Source organism: Eleutherodactylus coqui, chromosome 5 (genome assembly GCF_035609145.1).
Source record: "Eleutherodactylus coqui strain aEleCoq1 chromosome 5, aEleCoq1.hap1, whole genome shotgun sequence".
NCBI lineage: Eukaryota > Metazoa > Chordata > Amphibia > Anura > Eleutherodactylidae > Eleutherodactylus > Eleutherodactylus coqui.
In genome coordinates, this window is record NC_089841.1 from 124,209,554 (window position 1) to 124,225,825 (window position 16,272).

At 46.8% G+C, this 16,272-nt stretch overlaps 2 protein-coding genes across 5 annotated transcripts in view; both read left to right on the forward strand.

Annotated features, from left to right (window-relative positions):
* Nucleotides 1-16,272, forward strand: part of TNFAIP8 (TNF alpha induced protein 8) — a 95,245-nt gene that overhangs the window by 66,707 nt on the left and 12,266 nt on the right. The window contains exon 1 of one of the 4 annotated variants that reach the window (XM_066603101.1): nucleotides 13,810-13,858. The exons of the other annotated variants lie outside the window; for them this stretch is intronic. Within the exon in view, the coding sequence (XP_066459198.1) occupies nucleotides 13,825-13,858 (34 nt within the window). The 5' untranslated portion in view covers nucleotides 13,810-13,824. Of the gene's footprint in view, nucleotides 1-13,809; nucleotides 13,859-16,272 lie in introns of those variants that run through there. 4 annotated transcript variants of the gene reach the window in all.
* LOC136627746 (uncharacterized) lies at nucleotides 92-5,237 on the forward strand. Its single transcript, XM_066603100.1, has 2 exons — nucleotides 92-2,117; nucleotides 3,455-5,237. Exons 1-2 carry the CDS (start codon nucleotides 1,061-1,063, stop codon nucleotides 5,041-5,043), a joined length of 2,646 nt encoding a protein of 881 aa, XP_066459197.1. The 5' UTR covers nucleotides 92-1,060; the 3' UTR covers nucleotides 5,044-5,237.

A 16,272-nucleotide genomic window follows, 5' to 3' on the forward strand; every position in this document is an offset into this window, starting at 1 on the left:
AACTCTATTCTATTCGAAGACACAGTAGTGTTTCTCTTGTGAAATCTGCTTTCTTAAAATTCTTCCCATATAACCTCTCTTTCCAGAGCGTCATCCCGACGGCCCCATTACATATGGAGGTTGCCCTCTGACCCAGGTAGGGACAGGAAGAGTTTAAAAGCACCTCCCTTTCCACCCATGCTTCAGTGTCTTCCTGTCCCTACGGTGGGACAGAGGAGCAGCTCCAGAGCTGCAGGAGATAGGAAGCTGCGGAGGCAAGAAGACTTACCGCAAAGAAATACTTACCGCACGCTGTGCGGCCCCCCTGGAGGGGTAGAGGTCGGGGCCGCACACTCAAGAGTCCCTGCATCCCCGACCTGCGCTGCCGACGGAGCCGTCAGTCGCCCAGTAGCGCTGGTCTCCCTCGCGCGGATCGCATGTTCGGGCCGCCGCTGCTGTGATGGGATAGTTCCTCCTGGCAGGGGAACGGCAGCGGCGGCCTCCCTGGACCTCGGGCGCATAGCGGTGACGTCATCCGGCGTGGTGACGTCACGCGCACAACGTAGGGGGCGTGGCTACCGGCGAAAACCCGGAAATGGCGCCAAATTTGAAAATCCTCCCCATAAAAGCAGGCTAAACTCCATGGAGGTTCCTGCTGACTGCCAGACAAGTGTATGTGAGTATGTCTACCCGCGACAGCTCAGCACGTGAGGGAGAGATTGACACCCTACCAACTGTAAGTAGGCTATACGCCAAAACATGCGCAAATGGTCACTTGTACAGCGGATGCATATATGTTCCCTTTCTTGTCTCCCCTCTCCCCCACTTTCATGGGTAGATGGATAAGGAGGGTCCAAAGAAAATGGACCCGAGGAAAAAATCGAAAAAATGCGTCCTCTGCAACAAAAGGCTCGAGGAGAGCTATAAAAAACCCCTATGCGAGGAGTGAGTGTATTACCGCAAGTAATGCTCCTGAATCCAACGCTTGCACTGCTATAACAGTGAATTGCTCTGCCTTCACAGATGCACGGGGAAAATTCTCGCAGAGGAGAAAGCAGCATTCAAATCCGATATCCGCTGCATGATAAGGGAAGAGCTGCAGGCTTCCATGGCGTCCCTTCCCCAGGCCCAGCCAGGTCCGTCACGGGTCCCTAAAAGACCTAGACAGACCGAGTCGGCGAGTTCGATCTCCGGTGAATCGCTGGAGCTCCTATCCGAAGGGGAATTAGAGGACCCACCGGTTCCCATAGAAGACGAGAAGAAATATTACTTCTCATCAAACGACATTGCGCACCTCATCAAGGCGGTGAGGGAAACAATGCAAATTGAGGAAGATAACCCGCCGAGAACAATCCAGGATGAGATGTTTGGCGGCCTCCGATCTAGAAGAAAGATCATGTTCCCAGTCAACCAGACGCTGCAGCAAGTGATCATAGATGAATGGCAGGAACCGGAAAAAAGGATCACTGTTCCAAAAGAGATCCGAAACCGGCTCGCATTCGCTACCGAGGACGTCCGCCTGTACAGGGAAACCCCCAAGGTGGACATCCAGATCGCAAAAGTGGCCAAGAAGACCCTCTTGCCCTTCGAGGACACCTCCCAGCTATCCGATCCGATGGATAAAAAAATCGACGGATTAATGAAGAAAGCCTGGGAGGCAACATCCCTCACCATCGAGGCTAACATAGCCTCAACCTCAGTGGCTAGATCCATGGCGCTCTGGCTAAACAGGCTAGAAGCCTCCATAAAGGATCGGGCCCCCAGAGAGGAGTTGGCCAGCTGTCTCCCCCTCTTAAAAATGGCTACCGCCTTCCTGGCTGACGCATCAGCGGAGACGGTAAGATACGGGGCAAAAACCGGAGTCCTCAGCAACTCAGCGAGAAGGGCACTATGGCTGAAGACTTGGGCCGCAGACATTACATCCAAAAATAAGCTCTGCGCCATCCCCTTCCAAGGGGAATATATGTTTGGGCCCGTCCTGGACAAAATCCTGGAAAAAGTCGGCGACAAGAGTAAAACCCTGCCTGACAGACAACCTTTCAGGAAACCATCCTTCCCGAAGAGGATGCGCCAGCCTCCTCCCGAAGTTAAAGGGAAAGGGAAGACTGGAAGATGGTCGTACCCCAAGGGAGGTCGGGGTAAGGAAGTCCAACCCTCCCCTGAACAAACAGGGGGTAGATTAGCGGGCTATCTAAGCCAGTGGCAAGGGGTAACGTCTAACCCCTGGGTACTCCGAATAATCGAAGCAGGGTACCAAATTGAATTCCACTCGCTACCCCCTAGGAGATTCCTTATAACCTCCCCGGGGTCCCTACAGGAACAAGGGAACCTCATAAAAGGCGTTCAGGAACTTAAGGACCTAGGGGTCATTACACAAGTCCGCGATTACGAAAGGGGTGAGGGATTCTATTCCCCCCTATTTCTAATAAAAAAACCGAATGGTTCCATTAGGACTATATTTAATCTTAAAGCCCTAAATCAATTTATCTCGTACAAAAAATTCAAGATGGAAACAGTAAGATCCATCGTCCCACTAATAGATCGAGATAGTGTAATGTGCACCATAGATCTTAAAGATGCATATTACCATGTCCCAATAACGGCAGCCCATCACAAGTACCTGAGGTTTGCTCTGCGGGAGGGAGACAAGATCCAACATTACCAATTCACGGCCCTTCCATTCGGAATCTCCACCGCCCCTCGGGTATTCACGAAAATCGTTATAGAGATGGTAGCCTACTTCAGGCGGAATCAGATCCGCATATTTCCGTATCTGGATGACTTTTTGTTGGTGTCAAGGACGGAGAAGACCATGCGTATAGACCTATCCATGGTCTTATCCACCCTAAACAGTTTAGGGTGGATAGTTAACAAGCAGAAGTCCGACCTGAACCCTGGTACACAAAAGGTGTACCTGGGAGTATTACTAGACTCCCACATCCAGGAATCCCGGCTTCCATCATCTAGGAAGGAAGACCTCACCCAAAGAGTAAAATCCTTCTGTCAGGCTACGGCGGTTTCCATTAGAGAAACAATGAAGGTGCTGGGCATCCTGACGGCTTGCATTCAGATAGTCCCATGGGCACAGGCCCATACCCGGCAATTACAAGGATTTATCCTTGCCAACTGGGACAAACGGCAGACATCCCTGGATAAGAAGGTGAGCCTGTCCGTCCGAGTCAAAGAGTCCCTACGCTGGTGGACCTCACAGAGGAACCTAAGCAAAGGTACCTCTTGGTCACAAGAATCTACCGTACCCATCACAACAGATGCCAGCAAAACGGGATGGGGAGCCCAAGTAGCCGACCAAAATCTACAGGGGATTTGGGACCCCCAAGTAGCTAAACGCTCATCCAATTTCAGAGAACTAAGGGCAATCTGGGAAGCCCTTCAGGCGGCAGAACCCCTTATAAAAGGAAGGCATGTCAAAATCCTAACCGATAATATGACAGCTCTGTCATTTGTTCGTCACCAGGGGGGAACGCGACACCCGCACCTGCAACGACTGGCAACAGAGATACTCCGCTGGGCGGAATCCAACGTGCTGTCCCTCTCAGCGATCCACTTAAAAGGGTCCACAAACGTCGCTGCCGACTTCCTGAGCAGACAGAGCATCCATCCAGGAGAATGGGGACTGAATCAGCGAGTCTTCGACCAACTAATCTGCCAGTGGGGAGAACCGCAGATAGACCTGTTCGCCACGAAGAGAAATTCAAAGTGCCAGGACTTTTACTCGCTGAACCCCAGAGACAATCCACGCGGGGTAGACGCCCTGTCCCAAAGCTGGGACATGGACCTAGCCTACGCCTTTCCTCCCTTCCCACTGATCCCCCGCACCCTCAGGAAAATCCAAACCAGCCGGGCGTCAGTCATACTAGTTGCCCCTATGTGGGACAAAAGGCCCTGGTATCCCCTGCTAAAAGCCTTGGCGATCCAGGGTCCATTCCTACTACCAGCCGTAGAAGATCTTCTCCTCCAGGGCCCACTAACATACCCAGGGGTCGAGAAATTGAAGCTAGCAGCATGGATGCTGAAAGCATGATACTGCGTGGGAAGGGACTCTCCCATAATGTAATTACTACCCTAACAAAAAGCCGTAAACCTATCACGATAGCCATCTACGATAGGATATGGAAAAAATTCACAGAGTTCTGTAAAATAGAGCCAGGGAAAATCCCAGGAATTGACATTCCCGTAATCCTGGAATTTTTGCAGGCAGGCCTAGAAAAAGGCCTTAGTCCTAGAACCCTTAAAGTCCATACAGCAGCACTAGGGTCCTATCTAGATTTTCCCTTGGCAGAACACCGCTGGGTGCGTAGGTTTCTCAAAGGGGCAGAACGGCTTCGACCCTTTGTTAGAGAAACCTTTCCTACCTGGGACCTAAATATAGTCTTAACTAGCTTTTGCCAATCCCCCTTCGAACCCCTCTCACAACTCTCCTTGAGGCTGCTCACACTAAAAGTTACCCTTTTAGTTGCCATAACATCGGCTCGGAGAATAGGGGAATTGCAAGCATTACAATGTATTGAACCATACATGGTAATACAAGACGACAGGATTACCTTCAAACTAGACCCAGCCTTCCTTCCGAAGGTAGTGTCAAAATTTCATAGGGAGCAGACGATCACTCTGCCCTCCTTCTGTCAAAATCCCCGTAACGAGAAAGAGAGAGAATTTCATAACCTAGACGTTAGGAGAGCTGTTCTAGCGTACCTAGAGGCCACCCGCTCTTTCCGTAAAAATAATAACCTCTTCATTCAATTTCAGGGGCCGGCAAAAGGAAAGACGGCAACTAAGAGCACCATCGCGAGGTGGATCAAGACCGCCATCCAAGAGGCATATAAAGCCAGGGGTCTCGACCCTCCGGGAAAAATTAGAGCTCACTCCACTCGCTCTCTTTCCTCCTCTTGGGCAGAAAAAGGCCAGGCGTCTGCCGAGCAGATCTGCAAGGCGGCGACCTGGTCGAGTATACATACATTTACCCGACATTACAGGGTTAACGTCCAGTCGGACAAAGACCTGAGTTACGGACGTAAAGTCCTTCAGGCAGTAGTCCCACCCTAGGGCCACGTATAATTTGGTATACTCCATATGTAATGGGGCCGTCGGGATGACGCTCTGGAAGGACACGGATTACTTACCGGTAGTCCCTTTTCCAGGAGTCATCACGACGGCCCATAGTTCCCTCCCCTTTAAGAATAATTTATGTTCTTCAAATGTAAATATGACCGAATAAAGGTAAAATTTGGTTTAGTAAACATTGTCCACCGTAATGATTTATAAGTCACTGAAGCATGGGTGGAAAGGGAGGTGCTTTTAAACTCTTCCTGTCCCTACCTGGGTCAGAGGGCAACCTCCATATGTAATGGGGCCGTCGTGATGACTCCTGGAAAAGGGACTACCGGTAAGTAATCCGTGTCCTTCCCACTCAGAAAAGACAAAGGAAACAGAAAGGGTTAATTGAAAAAGCTTTCAGTTCACTCTCTTACCAGCAGCCCTCCCCCCAACAATAAACACTGCACATTCTTTCTATAGTACCAGACAGACGGGATTACTGGAGAATACCCACAACGGCTCAAGGTATATATATATCTCATCTACCTTTAACAACCCACCGTCTAGTAATCCCCAAGAGCACTTCTTGTACACGATCTAGACAGGACATTTAGCTATACACAGAGACTGACGATTATTTTCAATGACCAAAACCTCAATAATATTCTGGAGAAATCAGCCGTCACAAAGCACGGCTATACCTTTCCACATATGAGAACATAACACGCTCAATCATAAAGGTAAGTATACGTATCATAAATCTTCCTAACCTCACACTAGTTTTACCTAGGAGCACGTGTCACTGGCGTGTTCCTTCAGACTTAAACAGCCGAGTCCGCCCTTCTGACACATTAACCCTATCACAGGTGGACCAACCTCTACATGTTGCAGACTTGTGATATAAGGAAGATCCGCAGCAGACAAGGAGATGATGTAAAAGTTGATCTTTTATTCCAATTCCTTAAAAATAGATGGTACAGGCAGCGACGTTTCGACCATTACTGGTCTTTATCAAGCATCTTTATCATGCTTGATAAAGACCAGTAATGGTCGAAACGTCGCTGCCTGTACCATCTATTTTTATGGAATTGGAATAAAAGATCAACTTTTACATCCTCTCCTTGTCTGCTGCGGATCTTCCTTATATCACAGGATAGGTCATCAGTGGTTGATCAAGTGGGGTCTGCTGCTGGAGACCCAGGCCAATCATCAGATCAGGTGCCCTCTGTCAGGGCTACAATGGGTACAGAGCAGACGTTGATCCCTTTTTGTAGTGGCCAGCACTGGCAATTGCAGGTGCAGCTCTCATTAAAATCTATGACTGCTATGAATGCAGTTACAACCACCCACCATTACAGGAGTCGGAGCAGCAGCTTTTGTTCCATATCTTCTGTATTCTGGTGCTGACAGCGAGTGCCCGATCAACTGATCGGCTGGGTTGCTGAGCGGTAGACCCTAGCCGATCACCCATCTTCAGGATAGGTCATTAATAGGTGATCAGTAGCATTTCCCTGGAAAACCCCTTAAAGCCTTGCCCCTTTCCACTTAGACCACTCTTTTTGCTGAGTCAAGCAAGGCACATATAGGAGTAAATTTACTAAGCTCGACATCTGGTGCCAGGCTTATATGATTTTTCCCCAGCGCATTTAATACCTGAAGAGGCGCGTGCCTCACCATGTATTGGCCGCATCCCCGGCTCCTCCATGAGCCTTCTCATAAATACACGCATAAAGCTGCTGCGCCTTCCTGAAAACTTCACCCACTTTTCCGAAAAGTGTCAAGCCCAATGCAAAGAGGGGAAAAGTTGTAATTTTTCCGCAAATGCCAGTTTGTGCATAAATTTGCAACTTTTCTTATACCACAGTGTGGCGTGACGCAAAGCATGTGTGTCAGTGTTATGAGCCAGAATACTGGCCTATTTACCTAGTAAATCTCATCCGTACGGTGTGTGTAATTGGCACGCAGAGCGCATTTTAGATCCACAGCATCTCATTGTGGATTTCACCCTTTGCAATGCATAGCCTCAAATTGGCAGCAAAATCCATGGATTTGTGGTAAAATCTGCAACAGAAAATCGGCCTCATGTGAGTGCAGTCTTTTCTGCATTGCGTGACTTCAGCTTATCTAGCATTGTGATATCCTGGTGTAAAGTGACAGATGCTTCACCCTGTTGCCTCATATCACCGCTATCGAGCTGCTTCCTTGGCCGTTTCCTCACCGCTCTGGAAGCTGCGTCTGATAGCGGCGACATACTTGCAGCAGCGGCCTGTAGTATCTGTTGCCTTGGACCTGGCAAACCTTGTTTCATTTTAATACTGAGTTCATGTTTTATGCTGACTGGGGTCTGACTGCTGTGACCCCCCCCAATGATCCTGAGTATGGGGGTTGTGTAGGTCACCCATGTGTTTTGCCGCTACATTCATTTCAATGGCAGCTTTTGAAATTGCTTAGTGCAAACGCTCTGCAGTGGGGTTCATCCAGCTGATATGGTAGCATTTTCTGAGACACAATGGTGCACTATTTCTTCTGGGAGTTTTTGCTAGATCTGCGTTACAGGCTCCAAACAGACTTTGGTGCAGATATAATCTATGCCCTTACATTAGTCCATTGGCTGCACTAATTAGGCACTAAAGGTAAAGAATCCTATGAGGCAAGGAACTAATGCAATGGGAATAATGGCTTGGAGCTACTGCCTGGGACATGCAAATTCCTGATAAGCCCCCCTCCCCCCTATGGTACAAGTCTGTTTAGTATATTGCGTTAAAGCCCATTTATATGTAACCATTATCGCTCAAAGTGTGTTCAAACCAACGAATTTGAGCGATAATTGTTGCGTGTGAGTGCAAAAAATAGCTCGCTTGTCATTCGTGGTTTGTTAAGATGACTTTAGTCAGCTTAAAATACATTGCTGGCTCGCTTGTTTCTCCTGTTTAAATGCTCAGCGCTTCCCTTAGGAGGGGAAACGCTGAGTAAGAAGCCCGCGAGCCAGCGGCAAGTCTCTCTGTGTAAACGCTCTGCACGAGCGCTGGCGACCTTAGTGGTGACATCAGCGCTCCTGCAGTTATTAAAGACGGTCGGCTGGTGGAAAAGGGCCGTTACTATACACTGCAGTGCGGCGCTGACACTGCAAATACGTAAAAATAAAAAGAGGATGTTCCCCTTTGCTGTAGCAGAACCTGGTGACTTCACTCTGTCAGAACTTTTCTTTTTTTTTTTTACTGAGTTGCGTTCTAGGAGATTACTGGATTTCCACATCTCACATCTAGCCTGTACATGTATTTTTAGCATTTTTTACAAAACTGTAGTGCCATACTCCATCATTAAATTATTATTTTAAAGGCAAAAAAGTCTGGTGAAACAGGTCCTTCCAGGCTTAATACCATCTGTGCATTACAAAATGCTGGTTGTCCTATGTTTTATGTATTGTAGTTCATGAGCCTCCATATTGTGCCACAGTTATTCGAAGGGGATTAGGTGGGGATACTGTCTAGCATAGGGCACGCATTCTCAGTCATAGTTTGTCTCCCTATCAGGAAAACGACCATCTCCCTTTACTTGCATGTAATCAGAGGCACATCTGTTCAGTGGGGGGTTTGTAGACAGACTGCGGTATTAGAATGGTAGAGTTGGAAGAGACCTCCAGGGTCATCGGGTCCAACCTCTGCTCAATGCGCTACACAGCTCTGCCACGTGCACGCCGCGCGCACACAGCTCTGCCACGTGCACGCCGCGCGCACACAGCTCTGCCACGTGCACTCTTCATACAACAGGCATGAAAAGCAGCACAGCAGAGTCCTGCACATACTGATCACCCCCTGGTCACGTGACCATGGACTCTCACACAGGTGACCAATCACATGACAGTAGTCCATAAAAGAAAGCAAGTGGTGCAAAAAAAATTCAGATGGCTTTATTCCTCCATTCCAAGAATAAAATGCTACGTTTCGACCTCGCAAGGGCTTTGACAATCTTAAGAAATACAACATAGTGTCAGATGTGCTCCATTCTTGTGCTTACACCAACATTCACTAGTTCCAGCGTCTATATGGATCTACTGCGCAAGTACCCGATCAATCATCACCATGCAATACTCATGCTGGTTTCCTACAGTAGAACCACGCATGCGTGAGAACTCAGAGTGCTGGGGATACAGGCAGCTCGCGCATGCGCCACATGAAATATTGCGGTGCTTTATAAGCCCATCTCAAGCATCAAAGCCACACATACGCGAGAACGAACAGCGTAGTTTGTCAGCTGCGCAGGCGTTGGAGTTACCCTGGAGATCATTATGCCGGCTGTCTACAACCCACAACGGCTCAACCTTTATATTATATTGCTGCAAACCTCCCAGGTATTGCCACACAGCTATTTATCAATTAGTTCACATGAGTTTTCCCATAACGACCTCTATGTCTAAAACGGGGGAGCTAACCTCCCACTATGCTTCAATACAAAATAGAGCAGAGTTATAAAGAAATGAAAACTATAAGAACCATCCATATAGAACTTTTACAGGTTGATAAAGAAAAGATCTTTATTGAAATGAACATTTTGAGCATTCCCTATGATACGAGAGACACTGAAATATTTCCATCAGTTATCTGTCATAAGCTTCCATTACTCTAATCACCTATTACAATGAGGGGCGTGAACTAGGTACCCATAATACTCATCAGAATATGAAGAAACCTGTAGTTATACTTCATAATCTATACAGCCAAATATCCCACGATTCAATCTTTTCTATATCTCACCAACGAGTAGGGAACCAGATCGGACCTCAACAAAATAAGTTATACAACACATCATAAGAGGGCTGCCATTAAAATATACAACTTGACCCAAATATACAAGCCCTCCTAGGCGATGTCAATAAGGTATGGCTCTTGCAATGCAACAAGGAAAATCGCTTGGTCCTCAAGGCACAAAATAGGCTGGTCACTATGGGGTTAGTGAGCAAGCTATCTTTTATGACTTTTCATAACCTTTTATTTTTTTCAGTCCACTTCAGGTAAGTGCCGGACAAGTTGTATTTTTAATGGTATCACTTATGGGGTACATAAACTTTTTTTTTTTCTTAACTAAACTTCATTGAACTTTAGCACTTTATTTAGTTCCGCAAGGGAACTTAAAGATACAATCGTTTGATTGCTAATATATGGATTTTAAACCGTCAAACAAAGGTGTCTCCGCTCCCAGCTGTTAGAGCAGGAGCCTCGCTGTTAACTAATGAGCTTCAGCTTTTACCAGCACATGACACCTGCACTGCTGTAAAAAGGCGAATGTGCCGATTTAAAGCTTTTTGGTGACTGCTGTAAAAAAAAAGACATATTGACTTTCACTAAGGAATTAAAGGAGGTTTCTGGCACTTAGTCTATCTTCAGGGCAGATAATCAGTATTGCATAGCTGAAGGTCTGCTGCTTAAGACCTGCGACAATCGGCTGATTAACGTGGCTGCAGCGCTTGCATGAGCACAGCTGTCACCACTGCATACGAGACACAGCGCCGTACATTTCATAGTGGTTGTGCCTAGTATAGCAGCTTGGTCCTGTTTTACTTGAATGCTGAACATGTCACAGGCCTGAGAAGAGACCGTGGTGCTCGCCTCTGTGCCGTGGCCTCTTCAGTCAGCTTATCAGCAGGGATCCTGAGTGGCGGCTATCCCGAGGATGATCTAGTCTTTATTTATCTAGAAACCTACAGAAACCTGAACACGGATCTAATTGTGTTTTAGGTATCACTTAGCTGACCATTTTGATTTACAAAATGTAGTGTTGAAATGCACAACCTCTTTCTCAAACATTACTTTCCCTACAGCCTAAAGTTTAGCCCATGAACTAATAGAATCGGTGTGCAGCAGCAAAGCCTGACTCCACCTAATAAACACTAGTAGTTACTGTGATGGCATGAAGCGCTCTATATTCTATGTAATGCTATCTTGTAGTGATACTTCCTGGTATTATACTTCATGTTGAGAGACAAGTATGCAGAATGTAACCCAACGTCACCTTCAGCTACAGAAAGAAATGCAGGTACAAGGGGCATACTGAGACGGCTTCCATAAAGTGGCTTTTAACAATCCTGGTGAAGAATGTCAGTGGTGAGCTTATTGCATGTGTGCTATGCAAAGAAACCTCAAGTAAAAGTGTTGCTTTATCAATATGCTTGTTGATGAGATAAAGTATATAACCATGAGCTTGGGAAATTCATCTGCCTGAAGGTTTAGTGGTAATAGAACAACCACTGTGGCTTAAAGGGGTTGTACCAGCATTGCTGAGACCCCCACTGATCCCCAGAACAGGGGTCCTGTTTCTGGTGGCTTGCTACACCTCCTGTAATAAGGCCTAATGGACACATTCGCATTGTGGCATCCAGAGTGGGCGTCCACAGCAAATACTGCCCATAGCCATGCTATGGAAAATCGCTTTTCCATGTCCACTAGTGGAAATTAATTGTTGTTTTTCCGCTCGCGGAAGGAAAATCGCGGCATGTCCTATTGCAGCGCGGATGGCTTCCATTGAAGTCAATGGAAGCTGTCCGATCTGCAGCTGGCACTGGCATGTATGCGCATAATTCGTGGAAAGATAGAACATTGTGATTCTTCTTGCGCGTTTAATACACGCAATTCATGTGCGTGGCAACATGGCTACCTATGTGATATTGGTACAGCATATTATGCTCACAAAACCCACCGGCGTAATATGCAATTACCATATGCTCGAGAATCCGAAATATACCCTGCAGAGGGGAAAGTTGGGAAAATACAGGATGCGAGTGATAATGGTCAGAAATAGTGCTATTCCTCATGTACACACCACAGCTTTTTCTGAAATGTCATCCGAAAAGTTAGGTACTCTTTTTAAAGATAGTGCTGCTGTCAGTATGTGGCATACTAATTCAGAACTTTTATTAAAAGCAGACTGAATGGGAACTCCAATAAGGGTGTATTCACTGCTTCTGGGACCATATAGTGCCATAAGGACGCACCGTACTGTGGCGCACTCTGATTGACGCTTTGTAATACAAAGCGCTAGACAAAATATGAAGGCACAGATGTGTATGAGGCCACTGTCACGTGCGTTCAGAATATGCTGCTCGAAATCGCAGCATTTTTACCACAGCGTTTGACAGCGCTTTTTTTTTAAAGTGCCCAATCATTATCTTTAAAACGCACAAAAATTGCAGTGCTAGAGACGCCGCGTTCGAGCGCAGGGATGTGAGGGCCCATTGAAATCAAAGGGAGTTTTGTACCGCAATTGCTGTAAAAAGCAGCTGGTGTGAGAGCGGCCCAAGGAGATTTTTGAGCGCTGTCTGCTCTATTTTGGTGCATTTTCACGCTTTTTAACCCCCCCCCCCCCTCTCCATCACAGTGATCGGTGCATTAGGCACTGTTGAATGCTGTATAGGGCATTTAAAAAGGCTGATACAAATCGCAGCGTTTTGCTGACGTTGTGGTGTGACTGGCCTAAGAGTGAAGTTAGATTGCGAATTCCTCTGGGACATAGCCTGATGCTGCTGTTGAAAAAGTACCTGTTCTCCTTTCCGAATTCTGTTTTTGTAAATAATTCTATTCCCCATGAAATGACAACACCGGAGCATCTGCTATCAGAACGCTACGTTGCGTCCTTCCTCCTTCTGAAATTTATGAATAGATAATTGGGTTGGGAGGGGGGGGGGTCTCCTTGCACTGTCTGGTACTCTTTGCAGGAAGTCTGAAATACACAGTGATGGGGCGCTTTTTGGTCCGTGAATATGCAGCAAATTAATGGAACGTAAAGTGCTTACGCCCATGTGAATGAGTCCAAAGTCAAATCTGCCCGTCCTGTGGATGACGTAGGTTGTGCACGCTACAAGCAGGAAAGATGCTCCAGGCCCGGAACTCTGCTGCATTTAAATGCTGCTGTCAGAATTGCCAGTATTTAAAGGGTTAACTGCTGCAATTGGCGTGAGCGCAGCTGTTGTGGGCAAGTGTCAGCTGTGAAAAAACAACTGGCACCCCCATTGTATGGCGCAAAATCTGCTCCCGATTTGCCTTACATAAAAACTCCAAACCTCTGACGTAACTGTACATCCTGGACAGTTTAGGGGTTAAAACTGAAGCAAAAACGCACACTGCTACACTTTTTGTTTGCAACTTTAAAAAAAACGAAGGCAAAACATAATTTCTGTGTTTTTTTGTTTTTGTTTTTTTTATGTGGCAGTCAATGGGATACGGAAGCACATGAAGAGCTGCCAATTTACTTTTCATTTCCGTTTTAGCCAATCACAGAGAATGGCCAGATCCTTATTGGTACATGAGGGCAGATGGCTGCATCCTCTCAGCATGCAGGCAGCTAAACTGCCAAATGAGGTGGCTAATTTCCGTTTCTAGGTGCTATAACAATTCTACAACTATACAGAGTTGCAATGTCAGTTGAGGCTGGATATGCTTTTATCAGTGTATTAATTTGCCTACTATCTTTCTATACACACTCAGTAGTTTATGGGATAAGTAGCCGTCACCACAAGCTCTCTATACAGCCTCTACCTTTCACTAGGCTCTCAACTGACTAAAGACCGAGAACGCTAGTGTGAACTGGCTTCATAGATTACTCACACCAACTGTATAAACAAATAAAACTAACCGACTAATAAGAATAACTCGCTCCTTTGAAGGGTCCCATGAGGGGAAGGCGGAGGCTGCTATTTGATACAACAACCTAGTGATTGAGTAGCATTCTGTTTACTTGGAGTTGAAATTAGAAGCAGCAGCCCTGTTCTGGAGCGTCTCCAGCCCCAACGGTCAGCGCATGGGGATTGTTCAGATTACAAAAAAGAACAAAGGTAAAAGACAAGTTTATAAAGGAGTGTGTGGTTAATAATATACATAGACTTGTACTTTGTGCCTGGTCGTAGGATATGATTCCCCAACCAGTCATTCAGGTAGCCTGTAGGATAGGTGTGCCCATTAGCCGTGTTCTCCATGTGATTTTACATCAGGGTTGTTTACTGCTACTTTTGTTTCAAATGAACCTTCAAAATATTTGTCTGCTTTTCCTACTTGATCTCGGGCAGTGATAGAGAGCCTGAATGCTGGGGATGTCCTGGCAGCAATGCCGTTCATTATCCTAAAAGTGTGCCATCATTTTTTAAGATTTGGACCTTTTTAAATTGAAGTTTGCCGTTGCTTCGGCAGTGTGACACACGCTGTATCATACATTCAGGAATGTATAGCACGTTTCTGATTTCCTTTTGCTCTTGCCTTGACTAGTGTTGGCATCCAAACAATGAACAGTTCATCCATCTCTGGTTACTCCAGCCAGCATGTATGAACATACATGTATTTATTTCTAGGCTTCTCAGTGAGAGCACAGAATGCTTTTGTTTCCTATTGAAATTCTGGTCAGGAGACCCGCTAGCGCAAGGGTTTTGTGATTTTGTATTTTGTGACAAATGGAAAGATGAAGCAGCCGGGGAACAGCTGCTGATGGCAAATGGCTACAAATGAGTTTACTTTTCACTTGCAATTGAATTCTTAGAATAGACTCCCACATCCTACTTGGATCTGCCATGGCAATACCTCAGTGGTAGCATGTTTCATCCTCCACTTGGCACAAGATTAAACGCAAGATAAAAGTTGTACTTCCTTTTATGCACATTTTAATTTTAGTTGTGCAAAGCAGTTTTTTTTTCAGGTCTTGGCAAGATGGTTGTGAATATAATTGTACTAAGAATCTTCCCAGAATCTCTTACTAAATATGTCCTTATCACTTTACGTATCAACGGATCTTCTTTAAAGGGGTTGTCCCGCGCCGAAACGGTTTTTTTTTTTTTTTTTTAACAACCCCCCCCCCCCCCCCCCCGTTCGGCGCGAGACAACCCCGATGCAGGGGTTAAAAAAACAAACCGCTCAGCGCTTACCTGAATCCCGGCGGTCCGGCGTCTTCATACTTACCTGCTGAAGATGGCCGCCGGGGTCTGCTCCCTCCGTGGACCGCAGCTCTTCTGTGCGGTCCATTGCCGATTCCAGCCTCCTGATTGGCTGGAATCGGCACGTGACGGGGCGGAGCTACACGGAGCCGGCATTCTGCACGAGCGGCTCCATTGAAGAGAGCAGAAGACCCGGACTGCGCAAGCGCGGCTAATTTGGCCATCGGAGGGCGAAAATTAGTCGGCTCCATGGGAACGAGGACGCTAGCAACGGAGCAGGTAAGTAAAAAACTTTTGATAACTTCTGTATGGCTCATAATTAATGCACAATGTACATTACAAAGTGCATTAATATGGCCATACAGAAGTGTATAGACCCACTTGCTGCCGCGGGACAACCCCTTTAAGGTTTGTTCTTACCCATATACACACCTGACATGAAGCCCCCTCCAGTTGTCACAGAATCTCTAACCTGAAGAGCTAAAGTGTTCTGCCCTGCAGTACTCGTAGGCCGGCTTCACACGGGCGAGAAAATCGCGCAAGATTTGTTCTGAATGGGGTCATACACATGAGCAAAGTTTTCCCGCATGGCACCACGATGCGATGCGAGAAACAAATCCCAGCATGTTCTATCTGCCTGCGTGACCTGGCATCACAGCCCCATTGCTTCCAATGGGCCCGGCAGTAGCACCAGCCACATTAAAAGCAATGGGAGAACTCTGCGGTCCTTTGCTGCGACTGTGACAGCTGCAGTGGGGATTCCCTTCATCCCTATAGTGATGTGAGGCTGTTCTCCCATGAAAACACCTCGCATCCCCGGGCTTTCACATGGCTGCCAAGGGCGATATCTGACTGATTCATGGCCCGTAGAGATGAGCGAGTATACTCACTAAGGCACATTACTCGAGTGAGTAGTGCCTTAGCAGAGTATCTCCCCGCTCGTCTCAAGATTCGGCTGCCGGCGTGGGTGACAGGTGCGTTGGGGGGGGGGGGGGGGGGAGAGGAGAGAGATCCCCTTCGTTCCTCCCCGCCGAATCTTTAGAGACGAGCAGGGAGATACTTGGCTAAGGCACTACTCGCTCGAGTAGTTAGCCTTAGCGAGTATACTCGCTCATCTCTAATGGCCCGATATCGCCTTTGCCTGTGTGAAGTTAGCTATACTCGCCTGCCGCATAGAGAAAAAAAAAACTCTTCAAGCGACCCTCAGGTCAGTTCAAAATTAATATGTAAAGGCCCTTTTAGACGAGCAGATTTATCGTTTGAGTCTATCAGTTTGCTTGTGCGACCTGTTTGAACAAGCCAACGATTTATCTGCCTATATAAACTTA

Coding starts and splice junctions, on each gene's coding strand:
- LOC136627746 (XM_066603100.1), top strand. CDS start 1,061: ATGATAAGGGAAGAGCTGCAGGCTTCCATGGCGTCCCTTCCCCAGGCC. Junction 2,118..3,454: donor GTACCCCAAGGGAGGTCGGG/GTAAGGAAGTCC, acceptor GTTCGTCACCAG/GGGGGAACGCGACACCCGCA.